Genomic DNA, 23,621 nt, shown 5'->3' on the forward strand with positions numbered 1-23,621 from the left:
CTGTATGAATGAATGACAAAACTCTGATCCGGAATCTGAAGAGTCTCAAAAGAACGCAATAAATTTCATCATGATCAAATTATTTTCATTAAAAAACCAAAAGAAAGACAATGCCGATGGTCGATCGGGTCAAAAGAAATCATCTGCTGCACAATTAAGAGTAACGAAAGGTAGTTATCGGTTTGAAATGTTTCGCAATGTTTTCACTTTTTCTCTTCTCTTTTAGTCTTTAGTCTTTCGCTCGGCCGAGGATAGAATGCATACCATGCATACGCCCTTCTCCTTATAGTTCTTAATCTTGTAGACCCGGCTAATGTGACCTGATTTTCACTCAAACAACCAAAGAATCATCCTTCTGCACTTACCTGTAGAATCGCAGCCATTTCCCCAAAACAGGAGATGCATTAGCCTAGGCTTAGCCTCGCTAATTGAGAGACGAAATAAGGGGCATTTATCATTAGAAAGTGGCGGTAAATCTTCAGTCAAGCCCACATTTCATTTCAACGGTAACTTTTCTTATTTTCAGATCTTGCTGAATTGACATTACCAAAGACCTGTCAGACAGAATTTCATGACCCAGACGACTTGTTAAACTTCAAATTAATAATCTGTCCAGATGAGGTAAGGATACATGTTATGTCATCAGGACAACATGTTTCAGATATTCAAGCTAGGTTATGAGGTATCAGGGAGGCTCTCTCAGATCAGTGTAACTTTTTTCTGGGACAAATATCTCAAAGTATCAATTGTGCTTCAGTACCTTTTGTTAACAATTGGTGCTGCTTTCAAACTCCAAGCCTTCTCCGTTTTCTTCCCATAGTGCATTTCACCTCTGATTTAGCATTCATGTCTTGTCTCACACACATAAAGTTCAAAATGTCTCTTCTTCACTCACTTCCAGGGCATATATAGAAATGGTCGCTTTGTGTTTAGCTTCAATGTAGGACAAGGTTACCCCCATGAACCTCCAAAAGTCAAGTGCGATACACGGATCTACCATCCGAACATCGATTTGGAAGGAAATGTCTGCTTGAATATTCTAAGGTGATTGGACCAGGGTTCAAACCAGGAATAGACCTTGGTGTTGTTCCCTTCTGTTAGAGTTGTTTGTCATTTTGAACTGCTGTGAAAGCACTTATACTTTCCTCGCACAATAAATGCAACTTGCAATGAACAATCTTTCATTCACCTTTAAAGTACTTGGATCGTAAGCATTTGATACTAATATTTCTATCATTTCATCCTTCAGGGAAGACTGGAAACCAGTTTTAACAATTAGTTCCATTATTTATGGATTACAAGTCTTATTTACGGTAAGTTCAGGCAGCATGAAAGGGTCTGCTCTGCCCGGCTTATAAAAGATTGTCCACATCTCACCAGAAAAAAAGCAGTGAATCATGAATGTTTGTATACTTACTTGTACATATTGGCTCAGGGAGAGTGTAGGTTTTCACCGTCTTCTACACGCTGTTGCCTCTGTCTATGTCTAACAAAGCAAGAACTACCTCCCCTTGGCATCTAGAAATCTTCTCAGTGTGTTGAATTGTCTAGTTTAAAAGCTGGTTAACTCGTTCTGCTTTGTAATTTGATTTTGATTTTCCAGGAACCGAATCACGAGGATCCATTAAACAAAGAAGCGGCTGAGTTATTGCGGACGAACCGACGGCTATTTGAGCAGAACGTTGCAAAGGCGATGGCGGGGTGTCAAATTGGAAGTCATTACTTCGACAAAGTTTGCAAGTGATAAAATATCAAACATTATTTGATCTAAATTGTCCACAATCTTAGAAGAGATGACATTATTATAGGGAGGTTACAATGACAAACCCATGAAAGTTTTGATGGATGCTTAGGCAGAGTTATCGCAAGTCAGTTGAGCGTTTAAGTCTCCATTACCTTACCTAGCAAACATTTTGTATTGGTTTGCTCCATACTATGATTGATTTATCTAGAGTCAGGTACTGATGCCATTTCTAATTACATAAATCAGTGACATCAGTTTCAGGGGCAGTTATAAGTGGAGTTGTCTGTTGTTGGATGCAATCGCTTAGGAAACACTTTGCCCCTTGAAGACTGGGATTAATGTAACCTCTCTATATATCCTTTGCATCCCTGCTGTGGGGATATTTAAAAGTGAAGTAATGGTATTGTAAGCCTGGATATTTTGGTTTTCTGTTGGAAGAAAAAGTCTCCTGTCTGTGAAAATTGCTACCTGTGAAAATAGTATGTGAAAGAATGGATGCCATTTTTCCAAGTGTTTAGAATTTTTACAGACAGATAGGACTGAAATAGGTTGTAAATACCTCTAACCCGATTCTTTCTATATAAGATAATCATAAACAAAATATTTTATCAGTGAATACACTTATTTGTCATATAAATGAGTAATTTCATTACGATGGCATCTTTTGTTAGTATTCATATAAAGATGGCATCTTTGGTTATAATGAGTGGCTACAGGCTTTGAGCAGTATCTGGGAGCTCAAGTGTAGCACATCCCGCAGCTGACTCTTGTAAGGGTGGCTGCAGCACTGGTGTGAACATGACTTGAAGTTTTTGCGCCAAGGTTCCCCTGGTGTATATGTAGTTATATTAGTGGGAATGAATGGTAAGGTACCATACGATGCCGTGGTTAATCCTGTAGGATCTTTTTAGCAGATAGCTAGACAGTTTAATTTCAGTGAGGATCCATAAAAACCCTTGTCTGAATGGTTATGTTATTCAAGCAGTAGCAAAAGTGGGATTAATTTCTAAGACCCAGCAAGTTTGTAGGTGCAACTTGCAGAAAAGGCATTTTAATCAAAGCTGCTCAGCCTGTATATTGTAAATTATTAATTACCATCGCTTACTTCCTGTAATTAACAAAAAAGCATGAAATGTAGTTGCTAACTAACTTCATCTATACTGGTACCACATGATTATTGATTATTTATAAAGCATGCTCTTTGTTCAGTGTTCCTTGGTTGCTTAAAATATACTGCTATTCATTTTGTAGGAGGGTTGGTATGCAGACAAGTGTTCTTCAATTTGCAAAAATCTCTGGTTTGGAGACCAATATTAAGTTATCTTGTTTGATTGTTGAGTCATGACAGCTGATGAGATGAGAACTTTCATTTCATCGACATTGGCAGTGTGTAAAAGATAATTTTCCTGGTGCTGGAAGGGGGAGGGTGCCTGGAAGCTGTGCATCTAAAAACTCTGAATGCTGAAGAAGAACATGTAACTGTCCTTCGACTTCAGTCAAAAGTAGTGTAAATACCACATACCCAGCCTCAAGTTGTATGTACTTGCACAGTTCATGGAAATAGTCAGTTGAATGGTTACCCTATGCTTGAACAGCTTCAAAGTTGATTAGATTTCAAAGGGCTGACAGCCTTGACATTGTGATCCTATAAACTTGCTTTGTATCATCCTAAACCATGTAAATTGGTAAGGCCATTATGTTATTGTATGATGTACCGGTCTGTGTGTACTATTCGACGCTAATGTTCACGCTAAATAAATTTTTGACATAAAAAATATTGAATATCACTGCTTCGTGTTGCTCATGGGGTTTGCTCCGGTGTTGGCTCTGAATTGTGATTTCCAATGTAATTTCACTACCAGTTTCATCATAAAGCAGCCTGGACCATCACAGACTACATGCACCATGTCACAACCAGCTCTAAAGACAACCTGGGCCATTCACGAGCTCCTGACCCAACTCCAGCTTATGACACTATTAGGGCTACAGGAGACAGCAGGACTTCACATTCCTAATATGTGCATCATGTTACAACCAGCTCGGAGGCAACCTGGGCCATTGAAGACTTCGTTCTCACACTCTGCCAACTGGCATGTCACTTCCTGGTAGCTTGGACTTGTCTCCATTCTCAAACATAAACAAGCAAAAGGCATTTTACAAGATAATCATCAATATATTTAACAAGCAACTTCAACTTAATTCTTTTTTTTTAAAACATTGACAGGAGAAATAACAGAAACAAAATGTAAAATTGGTCAAAACAGTACCAGTATAAAATCAAATTGAAATGTAAATCTCATTGATTTATTGAAATGCATACACATGCACAGGAAATTGCCCGTGCCTTTAGACGGCAGTCTCTCCCACATATTTTTGGGCCCGATTCGTTTGTACAGAACTAAAAGTTTTCCATACAAGTACTTGAACAATTAACTGATTAACAGATATTTACAAAGATGTCATTAACATAACAAAGCTTTACCAGCCAATAAGATTCAAAACAAATACATTTCCTGATAGCGTAATTTGATTTCACAGTGCACAGAAAATTATCCGTGTTAAATGTTCATATCACTCTACATTGAACAAACGGAAACACAATAGCGTCTTCACAATCATGCACTACCTGAACCACTGACCGTGAACAAACTTTTGACTAAAAATGTCTTTTTGTTCTGAAAACTGGTTCCAAACTTATCTCAGATTAGACATTGACAGTTACAGGCATATCATCCTCGGGAAATTCCTTGGCTGGTTTTGTGGGTGCTTGAAGTGGGGGTAAATGTTTAGAAAGTGACAGAGTCTTTGTTTCCTTGCTTGATGGAGCTGCTTTCTTATCCTTGTCATCTGTTTTTGTAGGACCGGAGGATTTTGCCATTTCGCCACGACTTTTCACAACTACTTTATGTGTATTCACAGCAGTTCCTTGGCTGGTAGCCGAGTGCAGGTCAACTGCTGCTGCAGCTGTGCCACTACTCGTCAACTGGGGTAAGGACCTGAGAAGTGAAATGAAAATTGAAATATCTTAGGATTACTTTGCCTCCAACAGATGTTGGAATTTGGGCATCCTGGCTTACAACCACCAGATAAACATCTCCTTATCTATAACACCAAGATCATAAAAGTCTATAGAAAGACAGTTTAAGTATCACTAACATATTTTGAGAATGTCAGCGATTAATACTTACGGTCTTGGTTTATCCACTCTAAGTCTCTGCAGATGAGGTGGAAGAGGATCTGGGGCAGAATCCTTGTTCATCTGTAAATAGAGGGATTTGAGGGAGGTGAAACTCATGGTTAAGTTGCTTCAGCAATTTCATCCTTAAAATTATGATCAATTTTGTGATTCTAATATGCATTCAAACCCTCAATTTAACCAGCCTACAAATGATTCTGGCATGCTACACAACTAGCATGAGTCTAGGATCCTGATCCACCTGGTGTTCGCTCAGAGGCCATTTTGGGATGAAACTCAAGACTCCAGTCTTCTATGGCCGTGAGGATGTTTCGCCCAAGGTACCTACTCAACCAATTTCAATTGACAATATTCAATTGGAAGCAAACCATACATTTTTCTTCAGTTTATCCTCGCTGATCTTGTGCTTGAGTGCGACCCTGTGTTGCGAAGCATGCCGCAGACACAACGAACTAGCATTGGCGCCCTCTAGGTCATGGCTGCTTCCAGTTGGTGAACCGTGGCCAGTGCAGATCATCGAATTCAAGTGTCTACCAGAGGAATGCTTGGCAGCCTGTCCTGGATCATCGTTTGGAACGATCAAGATCACATGTTTTGGACTCTCCTCTGCCTTCAACAGAAAACAAAACAGTTGTTTTTAATTTGTTTATCATACTATCAAATCCCTGCTAATAGTGAGGTGCATATTCAATTCATTGATGGGAGTAACAGGTCTAGGAAAAAAATAGCTTATCTAATAAAGGCCCATTTTATTTTTAGACTAAGTACTTACGGCGAGTAGGAGCTTGTTGATTGTGCTCTTGATGTAGCATGGTCCTTGATAAGCTTCTCTGGTGTTTGCATTCAGACAGATACCTGGTCAGGATGAACAAAAATTAGATTTTTATGACCTTTTGATTATGTAGATCTCCTTTACCAAATATTGCCACCATAAAGTCCTCATTGAGAGTTTTCAAACAAAGGTCATGTCGGAAATGCTTAAAATGCACTATTCGTCTCCTGCATTTGGCAAAAGATGTCATCAGCAGTTCATAAAGAGCAGAGTGGATACCGCAATCAGTTAATTTTGAAAACTGACAATGTTATTAAAAGTCCTTGACACTAATCAGCAATCACATCAAATCAACATACCATTTATGAGAATGACATCGTTCATGTACCACTCGTACGTAAACGCCAGCTTATCTTTCAAGTTTGCCAGGTATGCCGTTTCTAGAACCATCTTGATTTTGTCCAAGGTCCATCCTTGATATTTTGGTTGCTTCATCAGGATCGCGGAGGCCAGTCTGACAGCACACACCAGCCAGAGACGATCTTCAAGATGACTGAACTGTTCCATGGCTTTAATAATTACATCTGGTCGGATGTGGTAGCACTGGAAATGGATACAATTATCATAAAGGGATGACTTTGTAACAGTGGTGAAACTGTAGACAATTTGCAGTAAATGTTAAGTTAAAATCCAGTGAATAGATTAAACCTCAAACTGCTATTGAAACCAACCATGTTAAAGGAATTAATATACACCAGCACTATTAATATTATATTCATTATGACATACCTGTGTGGATGTTTCACATGTGATAGTACAATTCCTTGGATTCGAAGTCAGGATGCCCATTTCACCGATGACGTTTCCTGCAGTCAGGAAATCCACATATTCCTCGTCCTTATCAGATTCTTCAGAGTCTACACCATACATACTGATGACATACACAAAGTCATTCAGTTTGCCCTTTACCTGGTTGAAGAGGAGAAACTTTATAAGGTAAGACACAACGGATTAAGACAATGACGAGATGATTAATTGCACGAAGTAGATGCATCAGAGAGGAAGCAGCTGTTGATAGATTGCAAGCAAGGAAGACCATTCATAATTCAACTCGAGGATCATTTACAGGAATTCCGGAGACATACCTTGACCATTCCAGATATTATGATGTATATTCCATTGGGCACATCCCCTTTTTTTATTATGTCGTCGCCATAGTCGAACGTCATGAGCCTGGCACCCAACTGCATATATTCGATAACCTTTTGGTCATCTTCAATCCAGCTGATGCTGTTGAGGATCTTTTCTGGTGGGGGCGGAGGGATGCAGGACGGCAGGTTCTGGATCTGTTTCATCTTGGCCTCCAGATTCTGAAATAGATACGGTAAAATATGATCAAAATGTTGTCAGGGCTGCCCTCATACCAGGTAAAATGTTTTGAGGAAGTCTGATCGACCAAACCACAGTACTCCTTACAGCCCAATAGACCACTGGGCCTAACCATAGCAGCAAGGGCAAATACTATAGAAACTTACAGCTTCAAGTTTCCTTGCTTCAGTCTCGTCGAGTAAACCATCACCCTTTAGCTGTGTGAGATTGTCCCGCATGGTATTCAAGACGTTCCTTATGGCCTGCCTTGTCTTCACAGATACAGCTATACCTGGGTTTTGACGCTGAAGCATTCCTGTCATTCAAAGAATGGAACAAGTGAGATGAGTTGAACTTCTTTTGCTGTACCCTAAAATGACAGTCTGGTTTCACATCAGTCCTGAATTAGTGGTGTAAACGGTTATCATCATCATGGCCAATAGATGGCATAGATTGAATTTCAAGCTGTTTATGCCTGTCAAAATTTGCTATAAAATGGTTGTATTGTACGCGCCGGTCACCGATCCAAAGGTTGACCGCGCTCAACGTTGCCTAACTTCCACTCTGGGGCCATACGCGCCAACCACTGGGCCACAAAGGAATTCCCTCATGGCCTGCGGGTTAAGCCGTGCCATATACCTGGGGGTACTATACAATGGGCATAAACAATGCCACCGAAAGGTTTTGAATGAAGATCACTCCAACCCCACTCCTCATACTCACCCAACTCCCTGACAACATTCAGCCTCCCAGTGTCGATGATCGTTTTGAGATTCTTGGCGATGCCCTTGTCGTCCACCATCAAATCAATGTGTTTCCTGACCTCCTCCTCTCCAAATACGTAGCCTTTACCAACATCGTAGCCAAAGCTCAACTGTTCATTGATACGTCGGTTTAGAAATCCCAAAATCTGAGGAATGACTGCCTGAAAAAATGTTACTCGTAGTGTCATATTTTTCTGTTGAGAACATTTCTGAAAACTTCACAGGGGACACCTTTCTATTCTACCAACCATTCTATTTCGATCTTTGAAAAAAGTCAGCTTACCTTGAAAAGTCTCAGCGCTCTGCCCATCCTGAGGAACTTGAATACCTTGGTTATCTTGATGAAAGATGGTGATATGAGAGCTGTGGAGGTGATCAGATCTGCATCTAACATTGAACTGATGTCGATTACCACATCCACCAGATTGATGATGATGATGGCCAGATCCAGATAATTCCAGAAGCTTTTCCAATACCACTTTCTCTGGCCAAGCATCTGAAAAATTGATTATTTTTTCATTAGAATTCTCACTAACAGACCATTGTTGGCAAATAAGGCACCTTAATAGATTCACATGACAAAATGACAAAGAAATAATCGGTCCACAATCAAAGGAAGACTTTTCCTCAAGCTCGAAGCTTGGGAGCAAACCTGAGGAAGCTATTATCTTTTTCCCTGCGCATCTGATGGTAGATGATTGTTAGAAAGGGTATTGTCGTTGTTCAATTTATACATCATACAAACCTTCAGAACCGCTTCCACTATATAGATGAAGAAGAACACGATGTTGATGATTTGAAACATCAAAGTGTAGGCGGGAAAATTGGGGTCATTCTGGTAATATGTCTCGATCACTTGTTCAGCTATAATTGGGGCCAAGTTCACCATGATAATGACATAAATCAAGATTTCGAATCCCATGTGCTCGACAATTCTGTATGCCCTCATCAGATGGCGGTTCTTTGGTGGAGGGATGACAAACATGGAGCCCGTTTGAATCCATCTTTCAAGCCGAGTTTTCTGCAAGAAAGAAATTAGAACTCAAACTATCAATATTATATTATGCATCAGACATCTAACAAAATCAAGAGGGGGTTTGACATACTGTTATGCCATACTCCTTTTTGGAATTAACCTACCCAGGAGACCTGCAAGATGATATCAGCCCTTCCACTTACCAATTTATGATAGATTCCTCTGACTTGCCAAGTTTGCTTGAGTTCCTCAACATTTATGAATGTTCCTGGTGTGTCGGCCACAGTTTCTGTCTGATCTATCAGTTTCCGCACTGCCTCCTGGGAGAGTAGCCCATGTTCGAACTGCTTCCAGTAACTGATCTGAAATATTCAAATGAAAATATTGAGGTGTGCAGGGCTTTAGAGAGCAAATACTGTCTATTTGTGTTAAAGGATGAGAAAACCATATCCCTGTTAGGCACTGTAGGTCAACATGATGAGACTAACCAGATTCAAGCTGCTGCCTTACAGGTGACTGGTGATAACCTTATGTCTAAATTTTAAAGTCGCCAGGAAGAGCTGACCCCACCTTCTGAGCCTTAAGCAAGCGAAGTCTTGCTTCTTCTTCCATTTCCTCCTTCTCCTTCACGGAGGGCTCACTCTGAACGTCATGACTGCATTCAGGACACTTGCTGAAGCGGTGCAAGTACGTCAATGTTTCCATTTCTGCCTCCTCATCATTCGTCTTGTACGGGTCTTTCACTGTAGTCCCCTCATCAACAATCGTCCAATCCGAATCGGCTAGGAATCGATCATTCTTCAGCACGTTCATTGACCGAAGTTTGACTTCTTGTAAGGTTCTTATGGCGCTTGCCATTGCCATTCGTTTTGGGGCTGAGATTTCACTCATTCCTGGTCAAGTAAATAAGGGAGCTTTGTAAATTCGATGAGATTTTGGTGTACGGTCTAGGGATTGATCTTTATGACAGCAAGCCCTCTCCTCTCAGAAACTAGCTTTTTTAGCAACTTACTTATACCAGATGAATTTAGTTATTATGAGATTGTAGAAAACTTACCTAGTGCTTTAAGGAGATATTGAGTCGTTGTTGCATTCACAACTAATGTCAACATCACAATGCAGGCTGTGTGGATCAGGATCTGGCAGAAAAGCAAATGGATAGTAAAGAAAAATATCCTGCTTTTACTGTAGAAAAAATGAAACCTTGCCGGAAAAACACACGCACTGATTTCAATCAAGATTATAATCTTCATTAATTTGGGACAAAACTGAGGCAGTCTTACCTTACTTCCAATGTTGCCTGAGTCTAAAGCAAAGTCATGGGCAACCAGCAAAGCCAATGTCAAACTGACAGCCCCGCGTAGACCACCCCAAGTCATGACAACACCCATCTTCCAAGTCAGACCATAGCCAATTTTCCTTAGAATTGGACTGAAGACGGCTATCACTAAACCCCTGAAGATAGAAAATTGACTCTGAAGATGCAAACAAAATATTATACCGTTAATTATTACAAAGTTGAACAGTTATTTGCAATTTTATTGCAATAAAAAAAGGTACAGAGGTATTGCTTCAAGAGTTTGAGGTAGTTCTGGTAGCTTTTAATTGGGAATCAAACTTGGCACTAGCGTCTGTCATTTGAAAAATCTAACGACAATGTTACCTTATGACTGTGATTTGACAATAAAGTGCAAGAACAAATAGAATATCTTCCAGAGTGATGACAGGTAGGGCTTGTTCTACGATCACCACCCCAACGAGCACAAAGATCAATGTATTGGCTATGTAGGCCAACATCTCCCAGAATCTGTGGAGGAAAGCTTCAACTTCTGGACTGATGACAGTTCTCTCGGCATTGATAACCAGACCAAGGACAACCACAGCTAACACTCCAGACCAATTGAACAGAGATTCACCTGGAAAGAATAACTTCATGATAAAAATCTGATTTTGGTATTATCACTCATAATAAATGCACTTCTCATATCATATACAGGTACTGATAACCAAATAGTATTTGTGCTTTTGTGTAATTGCAACTTAACTCTTAGACTTCATCATACAATACTAAAAATAGAGAGAAATTAAATCCTCTGTAGATGTGTTTAGGGTTTATCTCTAATTGAATAGTTGGAAAATTCACAAAGTGTTGGTGAATTTACCAGCTTGAACTTACAAATGAAATAGGTGGAATACGTGAACCCCAGTGTAATGGTTATCTCTGTCAGCGCATCATTGAAGATCTTTGACAACCAGAGGGTGCATATTTTTCCCGAAATAAATCCGAAGAGAGGACTGCAGCAAGCATACTGCAGGAAGTACAATGTGATTTCGCCACCTAGAAAATGAAGAGAAAATACCTAAATGGCTGGTCTTGCTCAACAGACAACACAATGGTCTGGTGGTCTTGAATGTTTTGATAGAAAATCCGTTACAGCTTCCAAGATCTTGGTCCAGTGGGATGTTGCCTATAGCCAAAATAGAAACCTCTCTCCCAGTCTTCTTACCTGTCCATGCAACCCCTCCTTCACCAGCTTGTGCCAGATTCAGACACACATAAAACAACACAATGGCAGCTCCATCATTCAGCAGGGATTCCCCTTCAATCAATGTGGCAAGCTGTTTCGAAGCGCCCAGGTCATGTAGCAAGGCTACCACAGCAACAGGATCAGTGGCACTTAATATAGCACCAAACATCATTCCAACGTCCCAGCCCCAATCGTATTGGAAGATGAACATCGGTACCAGGCAAGTCAAAAAGGTAGACAACACTGGAGAAAAAAGATTTAAATATGTTCGTACATGAGCATGCAAAATCTGGAAATTTTATTTGAACTTCTGCTGACTGCTGTGCTGATTTAAAGCCCCAAAAGGAGTATTCTGCTCTGTGACAAGGAAACATTCATTAACACTCACGACTCTTACACAAACTTACAGAGGCCTGGTACAGCTAATAAAGTGATTTGCAGGATCGACTTGACTAGGGTGTGGAAGTCCATAAGGAAGGCCGACTCGAAGATGAGAATTGGCAAGAACACATAGAGGATAATGTGTGGGTCTCCCCTTGCCATTCCAGTAAAGGCCCTTATGTAGCCCCCTGGAGTATATTCAGCCAGCAAGCCGATACATATACCAATCAGCAACATAACCACTGTGTAAGGGATTGGAAGATGAAACCGTCGCAGAAGAGACCTGGTCAATGCTGGAAAACAGAATAGAAATTTTACTTTTACTTTATCAACAAAAGATTGCAGATACTGTCACAACCAGACCTGGCACGATAACAAGTGCTGTTACACCCAGAGCCAAGGGCAGCATGAGCAGATCTACACCTGATATTAAGCAGACCAATAAACGACAGGCCAACTTACCACCAAAAAGTAAGGAACCAGAAATGAAGAGAATGACAGTGGGATCATGAGTTGTCCAATCGCCAACATGAGTGTTCCCTGATGCATCAGTGGTTACAGGGACGCATGCTTGACCCGTATTACCCCCGCAAGTTGGTGGATCAGCAGCAGAGCGCCCGAATCGGCTGGGTGTTCCGTCAAGAAGAATTGTGTGGTAGGGTGCCATGTCTTTGTCTTCTTATCAAATGCAGTAAGCAGAATATTCTATCATCACTGAGCATGCATTTATACAATGTTTGTGCAGTGTTGTCGTTGCAACGTTGATGGTTAAAGTGTTGATGATGTGACGTATCATGTACATGGTGGCCTAGGAATAGGATGTACTAGGCCAACATGGTCATGCATGTCATGTATGACAGCACGCAGCAGTGCGCACACATGCACAGCGTTCGAGAAGTCGACAAGGCGTCCACAAAACTACGAAAGTTCTCTTTACTTCAGAACATGGACAGGGCGCAATTAACGCCTATATGTTTCTATAATAGTATTTATTCTTATGTATCGAGTTTAGTTTTGCCTATGTTCAAACGAATTCGTAAAAATCGATAAAAAGTGAAGGACACCGCAAATCTGCAACTTTGAATCTCCCGCCGAGAAAACTTTTAGCCGCCGATGCGTATCTCACTCTCAGTTTTGTCAGAATGAAAACTAAAAAATTTAATATGTGCTGTAGAAAGATACATGTGTTGAAGAATAATTAGAATTTGATGTTCTATATATATAAGATCATAGATATAAGCCTTTTAATGTATTGACATTTTGCGACACCTCGGACGCTTTACGATATTTACATTTTGATGAAAACAGAAAGTTGCATGAAATAGTCATGCATTTATCCGTTTTGCTTCCAAAATGAATGCCCGATCCCAAATATTTGAGCTGGTAATGAAACTTTATAACCTGTAGCTTCCGAAGAAGTTGTTTGTTTTGAGCTATGTTGAACAAGTTGCCCCAAATCTTTATTTGTTTTGCACCCATGTCCCATGTTGAATGTTCATGATCATCCATTCATCATGACATGATTAATATTTATTGTTAATGTTGCAGACATCTATCTTAGATTACCGTAACGGCCCTAAGTCTATATTGTATTATAATAATACGCATCACTACTGGTCACTGCCCAAACAAACTTCTACGAAAAAGTTGATTGGAGTTTTTCTGTTTTATTATCATTGCAGTCAGTTGAAGGGAGGCAGATTGAAGAAGTTGTCCTCAGTAAGTGACATTCCACAAGTTGGCACAACTACAGAGGGAGCAAAAATTTGATGCATTTGAATGGGTATACTGTAGTGTATGCCTATATGTATTGCCTCACTGAAAACCTAGCTATCATTATTAGCAAATACTTTAGCAATCGTATTGTTGGCTCTCTATGGAGGTTTTGCACGGTACCAAAACTACTGGTTGTTCATTACACCTGAACAAATGGACGATCACCAAAGTCGCTCAGCCGGTGGTCTGTGCAAGTTGGTCTAATCGGGTATTGTAAGCAGAGGAAGTTGGAATCGTTGTCTGTGGGAACTTTATACCAGCCAATCAAACTGAACAGAAGCAGACTTTCTAAGTGAGTTTCTTCTTGAAAATGCAAGTGATTGCCCATCTTATTTCTTCTGTATATAAATACATGGGTGTTCTATCATTTCATCCTTATACTATAACATGTAACTCATTTTTGTTTCAGGTTTATTTCACAGCCTTCTGTTGCATAGAACTCTAGGGAAGGTGAGTAATCGTGACTCCTGTGCAAATTGGTATTACAGGTCTGGCCCATAATCGATATCAAATTCAAAGTATAGCAAAATGTCAGCCTGCACTCAGAAATTTGTTTGCAGGTCTTTTAAGCTCAATTTATTTTGTAGCCTTGTTGCTTACAGAAGGCTGATCTGCAAGTAACCATATTGTGTAGAACAGTAACAAATCATTTATGAGTTTGATATGGCATTTTGAACAAAGCATTTAAATTGTATTTTATCAAAGTGTGATTGACTTTCCCTTTTCGAATTGAATGTTTCAGTTTCACTATAAACAAGAAGGGAGCTATTCAATTGGGACAGTAGGAGTTGAAGAGGTGGATTGTGATTTTGTGGATTTCACATATGTAAGTGCACACAGCTGCGAGCTTGGCAGACTTCACTGTGCCAGAATCTCCATCAGAAATACTAAACTAAGGGGAAATTCTTTTCCCAAATTGCCTCCAACTCCTGAATCAGTCAATTAGAAGTTACAGGCACCAAAGTTTTGAAGAATCTTGACCATGAAATTCTATATAAACAAACAAACTTTGATCGTAATTTGAATAATGAATAGATTTTATAATTACCCACAGATACGCTGCAGCTCAGATGAAGTGGATAGGGAACTCAAACGTGAAGTGGCTGTTTTCAGAGATGCCCTGCGTAATCAAGATGAAGACAGGTGTGGGCAGGTAAAGACGCCACCCCTGGCCTCTCAGTTACATTGTTTGGAACCCTGCTTTCCTCAATAATGTGGGATTACAGTCCAAATAGACCATTGTTGTAAGCTTCCTTGTTCACCAGTGTTTGCATCATTACACTCTAATGTATGTCTTTCAAGTTCAATATGATCCTCTCATAATTGATATTATTCCAGATTTCGCTAGAATTCTATCAGAAGAAACGTGCTAGGTGGCCATTCCCTGCTGAGTGCATACCCTGGGAGGTGTGGACAGTCAGGTTGGAGGTCATTCAGCTTGCAAATGAACATGGTATGTTTCTATGGTGTTCTCAATGCATACATTTTCATTTCCTGTTTCTATTGTTTTAGCATGACACTTCTATTGATGGGACAGGTTGCCATCAGGATCAGTGTGCGATATGAATGAAGAGTAGTATTACTTGTCTTGTTTCTTACCACCTGTGTCTGTGTGTTGTGACACACCATGGACATTGTAACAATCATAATTGTCACAACCAACCAGAAGCTTCATGGTCAAATGAATCTTCTCGTTTTGTTTCAGAGAAACAAATTTGCCGGGAGAAAGTTGGCGAAATATTGGGGGAGAAGATCTGCTACATTGCAGAGGCCATGAACCGACACGAATACGTGCCAAAGATGCCTAACCAATCAGAGTTGGATCTCGTGTTCGATGTAAATTTCAACGACGTGCAACCATATTTACATAAGGTCAGTGTAGAAGAACAAAATTCTTGTTCTATAAACTGCCAAACTTTCGGGTGTCTTTTTATTTGCAAGTCGTGAAATTTTCTGGGAAAAATAAAAAGCATGTGCTGCAGATACAATCTATCAAGTCTGGTGCTCATTGAATAAGTCATTTATTTGCTCTAGCTACATCGAATTATCTCACATTGAACAACTCTTTACTGTTACCCTTTGCAGATTTCCTATTCAACGACTGGTCCGACATCCACGTCTGTTGGCACCACCATGAGAAAGTTTATCAAGGATACTCTGGCTCTCTAGTAGTAGTGGATAATAGCAAGAATTGATCAAGACTTGTCTTTACTAATTCTGGACTTCTGATAAATCACTCTAGATGGCCCAATGAGTCACATACCTTTTCAGAGCCCGTGCGAACTTGGTAACGTCATGACAAATGCCAACAGCTGATGATGTAAATGACGTCACACAACATTACGTTGGACAAACTAACAGGGCCAGCAGGTGACGATGCAACGCAAGAAAATCGATTGAATTGGTTGGGGGAGACGTGATTGGTTTCACGGTTGTTGTTTTATCTCTTTTGTTGTATTCCTGGTGTAAAAGAAACCTATCTTCATCGGAGTTTTTTAAAAAGGTACTTGACTCACTGCGCCACTACACCATTATTGATATTTCATTGCTTTGTGTGGTTGAGTAATAAGTGTCCTGTTTTCACTTGGTCAAAACTATTATACACACAAAGCAATTCTTTGGCTCTGTAAGATTTTCGATGAAAGATTGATTATGTTCTCGTAGGCTCCCATGCATGTTGTGTTCTTAAATTATTTTGTAAATATTGATTTTGTAGACTTGTATATAAAATGTTGTATATTGACTTGAATATTGATGTTTGTGGCCTGTAGGCCTACACACAAGAGCATGGTCATGCAGTGACCAGGACCTCGGGGTGGGGGGGGGGGGGGGGCAGAGATCAGAAACCAAAACTTTGATTCATCTTGAACTAAGGTACATATGAGCTTGCCTCTACCAGATCTGTGGCCTCGTTGTTTTTGTAGCAGGTTCTCATTTTACATGGTGGGTTGCTGGCCCACCGCTGAACACTCCTTTCAGGCCTGAGACTGGCTGACTGAATACAGAACAGGCAGAGTTTAACAATCCATGTAATCTCTAATCGGTAATTAGTCTCCACATTACTCGCAAGCAAATGGAGGTCGGTTTATATGTACAGTGTAGAATTTATAATGTACAAGTTGGAGTCTTTAAAATACATGTGCAGTGTCATCAGAGATTCGTTTGTTACTTTTTGCCTCGGGTGTGAGGTTGCTACACTTTGTGACCTGTGGTCTGGTGACTGTCTTTGGCCAGAGGGTGATCTTCCATACACTTTAGCCCACATGGCATCATGCAAGAATGGCAAACCATATGAATTCACAGAATTTGCTCCAACTTGGAAGTCTTTGTGAAACATAATCTCAAAATTGCACATCATTTTATACGCAGAGGCTATCCCATGCTGCTTACAGCGACTGCTGTCATCAGGGCACCAGTCTCTTCCCAACCCACATCCCATTCCAACTGGGACAGAAAGAAAGACAAAGTTCCCTTCTTCTTGGTCACCTCCTACAACCTGGCTCTCACACAACCAGTAGCCATTGTCACTAGGACTCCATGTCAAGGACAACAAGCCCTGATAACCACTCTCATACTCTCCTCACGTTTCTATCAGCCAGAGCATGCTGATCCAGTCGTTGTGCATGAAGGGAGGACACTTTAGGACTGATATTCACCTCCGATAAGTCAGCATGCAACCAGAGGGACTTTTGCTGGTCACAAACGAAGACAATATAAAGAGGTTCCTTGGATACTGAATCAGATGGTCACACTCCAGCATTCCTCCATGGACATCTGTTGTGGTGAAGTGACCAATACTTTTTAGATAGTGATTCCAAATAAAACAAAGAAAACACAGTATTTTCTTTACATTGTAAAATCTTTATAATTTATTTTCATTTTCGATTACAGTTCACGTATACATATATCATTTATCAATAAATGGGTTTACAGTTATCAGATGGATGCGCATTCTGAGTACAAGCCAATCTTCTTGAAACCAGCACTTGTTTGAATTCCAATCAAGTAACAAGCAAATTAGATATGGAGGACATGGTTTCAGTCAAGAGTGTCTCACATTTTGTATGTGATTGGTAGGGAAAAAGCGGAGCAACCTCTGGGAAAGCGGAGAGAAAATGACATAAAAATAATAGAAATTTTACCAATAACTTATCACGTCCTTCTCCCCCAACCTTATTTCACATTACCGTATATAAATCCAACATGGCTCTTCCGCATTTGTTCCATTAATTAGGATATACCTGGCACAAAACGCTGTTATCCGCAATCAATTCCAACAACCTTCACTGGAGCACAAGCCGAGGGCATGTTAACAATAAATCTACAAGAAATGCAGTTATACACAATGCTGTAATCATTTATCATGATTGCAAATTTGCTGAAACTAGGTATCTATAGTATTTGTATATCTCTCTACAGAACGGCAATATCGAAATTTATATTCAGTATATATTCCCGCGATTGGCAACTTTCAAATTCAAGTAAAAAGTTTTCAACTTGATGAGCCAGTCCATGAATGAAAGGAAAGATCAGATTCACACGAACAACAGCTTATACAGAGTGTCCCAGAAATGTTGGAAAAACACTACGCGGCTGCAAATGCCCTCAGCTGTTTTCATAGCTCCACTATATAAGATTTTTATTCATTTTAATAAGATAATGGGTGTATTTGTGACAATGCCTCATGCATTATGATACACAGGAAGTTTCAAAATCAAAGCTGTACTGTCACCTATCTAAAATGCACCGCAATTTCTTTTTACATGTTAAAACTGGAACACTTTTCCCACATTTGGGCTCCAATGTTATTTGGAGTCGAGCACGATTCTATCTTCTAATACTATGCATATAGAAAATTATTGCATAAACTTGAAATCTAAATACATAACTGCTGTTATCAACTAGAAGAAACATACACCCAGTAAAGTTCACCAGGAGGAATGATCTTCCAGCAACATGATGAGATGGATTCAGCCAACAATGCTTTATATAGGAGACAAATATTTGACTTTAATTATTGTAACTGGTTTGTTTCGTCAGAACAAGCAATGTACCTCATATCCATGTCAATAAACAGATACATGTAAATAATCATTGGTCTGACTGGGTAAAATGATAAAATGTAAAGTTCAATTACCCAAACCCCCTCATTCTAAATATCCCCAATCCCTGACTATACAAGGAAAACCTGGCGATAACCACTATGCATCTCTTTCGATCTAACAAGATGTTGAAAAGACATTACAAGAATGTCCCTGTTTGCCATGGGTACTGTATGTAGCAAACAAGGCATATTCCCTTGGAGCCGGAAGCACTACCATTTTCGTCGCGATGAAAAGCTCAAAAAGTACATTTTCATTTTTGAGTTTTAGAGTTAGACTTCAACATATTCAAAGACATGCTTTCTGAGAGTACCATTCTAAAGCAACACACACTAAGGAGGCAAAAAATACCACAAATGCGATAAAACAGGGTACTTTCATGCCATCAAAAGGTTGAACAATACATTCTTTAATTGTTCTTCTCTGACTTTAATCCTGAATTTAGTCCAACATTTCCCATTCATTAATTTACCACTGGATTGGTTTCCACGAACACTACAGGTTCAAAAGCCAAGGCGGCGAAGAAACCTTACAATGATTTTGGAACCCACATAGTTGTTTCCATTATACTAGAATAAGACCAAGGCCAGAGAAGATCAAGTTACTGAGATGCCCGAGTCCTGAGTTATATTTTCCATGACAGCAGCAGTCTGACTGCATCACAATATCTAACATGGAGTGGTCCTCACCAGCCTGATCTAGCAGTGATCTTTTATGTGTTACGAGGCTCGTAAATTATCATTCAATTATGGAAATGCTTGGCTTATTTCTGCAGATATAGTGAAAACTTTTGTTGCCTCAAAATATAGCATACATCATAAGTCATCGATAGATCAGGGGTGGACATCACAGAAATATATATCAAATACATTACCCAAACTGATGAGATCAACATGGTATGAATACAGATCAGCCATGTCAACCTTATCAACTTAGAGAAATCAGAGGCTGAGAAAAGGTGATACAAAATGTGGGTCAATTGAGTAAATATAGATTTCACCTCCCCATTTTGGAAGGCTCCCGAAAAATAGTGTTTCCTTTCTGGAAGGACACCTTTTAATTTTGGAAGGATCCCCATGAGGGATTGCAGTCCTGAACCCGATACACCCCCTTCACATACATCGCTGTCAGGCGAGACCGCCTGCAGGATAGATAATTTACAATGTCCTCATTCCAAAGAGTTAGACAGGAGACCACACAATCTCACAATATGTTAGTTATCAACAGAGTCCCCTATCCCAAAGTGTTTGCACAGGCCTGCACTTTAATTTCTAAATCCCAAACCACGACTTTGAATAATGCACAATTCAGTACTGGTAATCACTGAAGACATTTTTCACCTGCTTTATAGCCAATTAGCATGGCCCTCACGTGAAGCGAAGAGAAATTTGGAAACCATTTACACCAAGTGCTTGCAGTGCGAGTCAAATTGTGTTGAATTTGAAGCAGTGCTTGAGGAGGTAGAGACATGCAGGGGGCCGATGCAAGAGTAGGTTACCCCAGAAGTTTTATTCTGCTTAAAAAGGAGTCCCAGTGATGTCGATTTGGCTCACATCTTGGCAGCACCCAACATGCTCGATATATCATCCTCGTAGTCACTATCCCAGCGATTTCCATCAAAGTCTTGTGATGGTGGCGGTGGAAGTTGTACTTGTTGTCGAGGGGAGAGCTGCCTGATAGGCCGGGGTGGGGCCTGCTGCTCGAGATCGAGGCTGAGCTGCTCGTTGTAGAAGTCACCGGGTGTGTACGGTGGTGGGGGCTCATTGGGATCATCTGAAACACACACAAAAATAATATTACCCGTTTGTTGTTCATTTGGGATTTCCTCTTCTCATCTTTCAATTAACCAATGGAGCAACTAGCTGACATTGTAAAAAGTCGGAGGAGGCCACGATTGAAGTTGTGCATCAGGCAAGGGTGCAGGTGACTCACTTGAGATATTGTGTCTGTGTCGGTGAGATTGTCGGTTACACTGCCTAATCTTCTCCTTCGCTTTAATCACATATTGTTTAGTAGCACCTGAGCCTGAAAACAGAAATAAAGATAAACACAAAATGTTTGTTTAACAAGTTTACTAGAGCATCTCTGTCCAACACTAAATCAAAATGTGTGTGGAATACAGCAGTCATGAGCAATACACACCCCTAACTACATTTAAGGAGTGAGAAACTGCATGGCTGTAAATACCTCATCTTTTGTTTCATTCCTGCATGAACAGTAATAGCAGCAGACGAGAGTCACCCTGGTACAAGAACTTACCAGTATATTTGATATCCTCTAAATCCTTTTCTTGTCCATCTGGAAGCTGATAGGAGATGTCCTACAAACAAAACATAAACATAAATGTTAGTTATTGATAAAAACACGACAGCTAATACAAGGTTTGAAATTGATCAAATTAAGAAGAACCGTCCGAAAAAATTCACAAAGCTGATTCCGAAGACAGCAGCCGTAACTTACACGTTGAGCTTCATGAATGATGTTGGTCTTCCTTCCTAATTCGATGTAAGCTTCAGAGACCTTGGTGACGCCTTCCTTGAAGCGGATCAACTTCACTGCTTCATTCTCTCTTATCCGGTCAGCCACTGAAACAGTTCACAAGGATAGAAAGAACTTTAATTTTCTCCATCCTTCCTTTTTCCTCTTCATCGCAGAGCTTGTTCTTATTCAATGCAGATATAAATCTAAGGTGGACACTCCAGGGCATGCTAGTCATTACTAACAAAATTGAAGAATTGGTTTTACTGAATTGACACCAAAAATTATCAGACTAAATCATTGCAGAGAAACTTTATGAACAAACCTAATCAAAGCATTAAAATCTTAATGTCCAATCAAACTTACATTCTAGCTGGGCGAGATCCTTTGCTCTCTCTGCCTGGTCAAGTTTATTCTCTAAGTACCTAATTTCTTCATTGGTAGCTTTCTGGAAAAGTGACAGAAGAATTGTTTTGGAGAAAAATAATGTTTTTGGTGTTTGGAATAACAATGTGGCTGTGAGTGTGAGTGTGAAGGTATGTATGCTGGAGAACGCCGAGAAAAATTCAATTTACAATGACCGGACTTGCGCAGCGTTTCAAAAGCGACTTCATGTCCATTTCACCTTTGCTGTCAAAGACTACCAGAAGTTGCCTTTTCTCGACTTCTTTTAAATTTGATAGATAGAAAATAGATGTTTTACCTTAGCTGCCTTTTTTAACTCTTTCTTGATCTTAGATTCCCGTTGTTCACAAGTTGACTGAAACAAAAGGTTTTGAAATATTACCGTTTCTGTCTGAAAAAGAACTCGAGTGGAACCTCCCTTAGCGATTGTTTCCATTCAATATGACCTCTCTTAACAGGACACCTCTCTATTACGGACAGCACTTGTCAGTCCCGATGGTGTCCTTAGTAGAGAGGTTTTACTGTAACTCCAAATCCAAGAGTATAATACAACATTTGAATAAGATTATCTCTACCAGTGGCATCCAACATGAAATTTACGATACGAATTAGAGAGTATGTGGTCAAATCTTTCATGACCTCCAAAGTTGTTGTGACTGCCTCACATGTAAGTGACATTGAAACCTTTGCTATTCAATCTCTCATTAGGGTTTTCCATCTCAAACAAAATCGGTTAAAGCCACTTCAAAATGAATGTCATATTTGGCGTACTCTATGACATACTCACCAAGTGATTCCTTGCTTGATCAACATGCCGTTCACCTTCCAACACCATCTCAAACATCTGCTTGAACACCTTCAAGTGCTCTGAAAATTCTCTCTGTACCTCTGTGTAGATGAGGTTCAGCTCCATCATCTGGTTGACGACATCTTGGATTGCGCGGTTCTGTTCGTTGGAGGCCCATTTTACCATATACTGACAAGCTGAAGATGAAATATCAAATAATCGATTGATATTTCATAGAAATTGATGAGAACAGTGAAAATTCGAGACCAGAGAGTTGGCACGTTATAGTTGGGAATTTGGACCTGGCCCATTCCAATGGTAACGATAACTTTAAAAGAATAGAAAATCGTCATCCATGCACATAAACTTACAAGCTAGCCTGAATGATTTTGTGTCTTCGCAAGTACTAAGACTTCACTGATTGTGAATCTTTGGACTCTGTCAAGTCTTTGACATTAGTCGACTCACTTCACTCATCTCCATCTACTTGTCCACTTGCAGCATCAGTGTAATGTAGGTTAAGTGGTGGGATTGGTGTTATCACAAGCTCATAATATGTACCTGAATTTTGAGCAGCAGCAAAAGCCTTCGCAGAATTTCTCACATCTTTCTGTTCAGAAATCACCATGTTGAGATCTCCATGGCCTCCACCAAGGGACATAAATCGGACGCCACTCCTGGAAGATTGTGAGCAAAATACAGCATTAAAAACAACAATCACGCGTCAGAATGGTGGTTGAATATTCAAGGAACAATTATAAGGGGTATATTTATCAATCGAAGTAGAATAAATGGTGTATTTTAGCTACCTTCGAACAGCTTTTGCAGCTTTATCCATTTTGGTGTTTTTCTTCTCTGTATTGGTTGGGTAGAAAATACAGACCTTCAATCAATTAGTGAGTCGAATTCCGACAAGATTTTCACTTCATTCTTCGTGTTCACATATTCAAGTTCAATTTCTGTTCAATATTTGACACAAACAAGCATTATCAAAGGATATAAGAAGATTTTCATATCGTATTTTTTCCAAAAAACAATATTCTGGGAAGATTTAAAGGGCTCCGTTCCGTATTCCGAGTTTGCTTTTTCTTGGTCCCCATCAGGGCACCTGTCCTCCCAATCTCCCGGCGCCGGGCCAAATGTCCAATTTACATGCACCCGCTGAAATTGTCACATGACATAGCCCAACAGTGGCAGAGACAGTAGGTCGAGTGAGACTTAGCACCATTGACGACGCTTGGAGAATGCTGTCCTCAAATCAGCAATTCTAGCAGACAGCAATATAGGCCTACTCCCTGCTGTCAGTCATGAAATTTGCAGAGCATACTTCCAAGAAGAGAACTT

The 23,621-nt window shown here is 40.0% G+C and overlaps 4 protein-coding genes across 4 annotated transcripts; 2 read left to right on the forward strand and 2 right to left on the reverse strand.

Annotated features, from left to right (window-relative positions):
• Positions 1 to 12: 12 nt before the first annotated feature.
• On the forward strand, positions 13 to 3,526 carry LOC135492820 (NEDD8-conjugating enzyme Ubc12-like). The gene is made up of 5 exons (XM_064779469.1): positions 13 to 170; positions 527 to 621; positions 902 to 1,044; positions 1,250 to 1,313; positions 1,604 to 3,526. Exons 1-5 carry the CDS (start codon positions 71 to 73, stop codon positions 1,742 to 1,744), a joined length of 543 nt encoding a protein of 180 aa, XP_064635539.1. The 5' UTR covers positions 13 to 70; the 3' UTR covers positions 1,745 to 3,526.
• A 922-nt stretch (positions 3,527 to 4,448) lies between these two features.
• Positions 4,449 to 12,396, reverse strand: LOC135492515 (sperm-specific sodium:proton exchanger-like). The gene is made up of 20 exons (XM_064779029.1): positions 12,192 to 12,396; positions 11,756 to 12,022; positions 11,362 to 11,591; positions 10,997 to 11,180; positions 10,484 to 10,736; positions 10,104 to 10,275; positions 9,878 to 9,959; positions 9,391 to 9,713; positions 9,024 to 9,182; positions 8,590 to 8,865; positions 8,128 to 8,340; positions 7,804 to 8,005; positions 7,248 to 7,396; positions 6,854 to 7,082; positions 6,502 to 6,629; positions 6,072 to 6,315; positions 5,713 to 5,795; positions 5,314 to 5,550; positions 4,933 to 5,003; positions 4,449 to 4,740 (listed from the first exon to the last, which is right to left on the reverse strand). The coding sequence occupies exons 1-20, from the start codon at positions 12,394 to 12,396 to the stop codon at positions 4,449 to 4,451; spliced, it is 3,999 nt and encodes a 1,332-aa protein (XP_064635099.1).
• A 614-nt stretch (positions 12,397 to 13,010) lies between these two features.
• On the forward strand, positions 13,011 to 16,658 carry LOC135492230 (autophagy-related protein 101-like). Its single transcript, XM_064778537.1, has 8 exons — positions 13,011 to 13,112; positions 13,412 to 13,448; positions 13,915 to 13,955; positions 14,248 to 14,331; positions 14,560 to 14,658; positions 14,844 to 14,958; positions 15,211 to 15,377; positions 15,591 to 16,658. The coding sequence occupies exons 1-8, from the start codon at positions 13,083 to 13,085 to the stop codon at positions 15,672 to 15,674; spliced, it is 657 nt and encodes a 218-aa protein (XP_064634607.1). The 5' UTR covers positions 13,011 to 13,082; the 3' UTR covers positions 15,675 to 16,658.
• A 681-nt stretch (positions 16,659 to 17,339) lies between these two features.
• Positions 17,340 to 23,209, reverse strand: LOC135492677 (uncharacterized). Its single transcript, XM_064779259.1, has 9 exons — positions 23,087 to 23,209; positions 22,839 to 22,954; positions 22,278 to 22,474; positions 21,789 to 21,845; positions 21,452 to 21,533; positions 21,068 to 21,192; positions 20,867 to 20,927; positions 20,540 to 20,632; positions 17,340 to 20,380 (listed from the first exon to the last, which is right to left on the reverse strand). The coding sequence occupies exons 1-9, from the start codon at positions 23,113 to 23,115 to the stop codon at positions 20,157 to 20,159; spliced, it is 984 nt and encodes a 327-aa protein (XP_064635329.1). The 5' UTR covers positions 23,116 to 23,209; the 3' UTR covers positions 17,340 to 20,156.
• Between the last annotated feature and the right edge of the window lie 412 nt (positions 23,210 to 23,621).

The sequence above is a fragment of the Lineus longissimus genome, chromosome 8 (genome assembly GCF_910592395.1).
Source record: "Lineus longissimus chromosome 8, tnLinLong1.2, whole genome shotgun sequence".
Taxonomy (NCBI): Eukaryota; Metazoa; Nemertea; class Pilidiophora; order Heteronemertea; family Lineidae; genus Lineus; species Lineus longissimus.

Coding starts and splice junctions, on each gene's coding strand:
- LOC135492820 (XM_064779469.1), top strand. CDS start 71: ATGATCAAATTATTTTCATTAAAAAACCAAAAGAAAGACAATGCCGAT. Junction 622..901: donor TAATAATCTGTCCAGATGAG/GTAAGGATACAT, acceptor ACTCACTTCCAG/GGCATATATAGAAATGGTCG. Junction 1,314..1,603: donor GATTACAAGTCTTATTTACG/GTAAGTTCAGGC, acceptor TTGATTTTCCAG/GAACCGAATCACGAGGATCC.
- LOC135492515 (XM_064779029.1), bottom strand. CDS start 12,396: ATGGCACCCTACCACACAATTCTTCTTGACGGAACACCCAGCCGATTC. Junction 8,006..8,127: donor GAGCGCTGAGACTTTTCAAG/GTAAGCTGACTT, acceptor ACATTTTTTCAG/GCAGTCATTCCTCAGATTTT. Junction 5,551..5,712: donor TCAACAAGCTCCTACTCGCC/GTAAGTACTTAG, acceptor TTTCTGTTGAAG/GCAGAGGAGAGTCCAAAACA.
- LOC135492230 (XM_064778537.1), top strand. CDS start 13,083: ATGAATGCCCGATCCCAAATATTTGAGCTG. Junction 14,332..14,559: donor ATTTTGTGGATTTCACATAT/GTAAGTGCACAC, acceptor AATTACCCACAG/ATACGCTGCAGCTCAGATGA. Junction 15,378..15,590: donor TGCAACCATATTTACATAAG/GTCAGTGTAGAA, acceptor TACCCTTTGCAG/ATTTCCTATTCAACGACTGG.
- LOC135492677 (XM_064779259.1), bottom strand. CDS start 23,115: ATGGATAAAGCTGCAAAAGCTGTTCGAAG. Junction 21,534..21,788: donor AGTTAAAAAAGGCAGCTAAG/GTAAAACATCTA, acceptor TCACTTTTCCAG/AAAGCTACCAATGAAGAAAT. Junction 21,193..21,451: donor GGATCTCGCCCAGCTAGAAT/GTAAGTTTGATT, acceptor GAACTGTTTCAG/TGGCTGACCGGATAAGAGAG.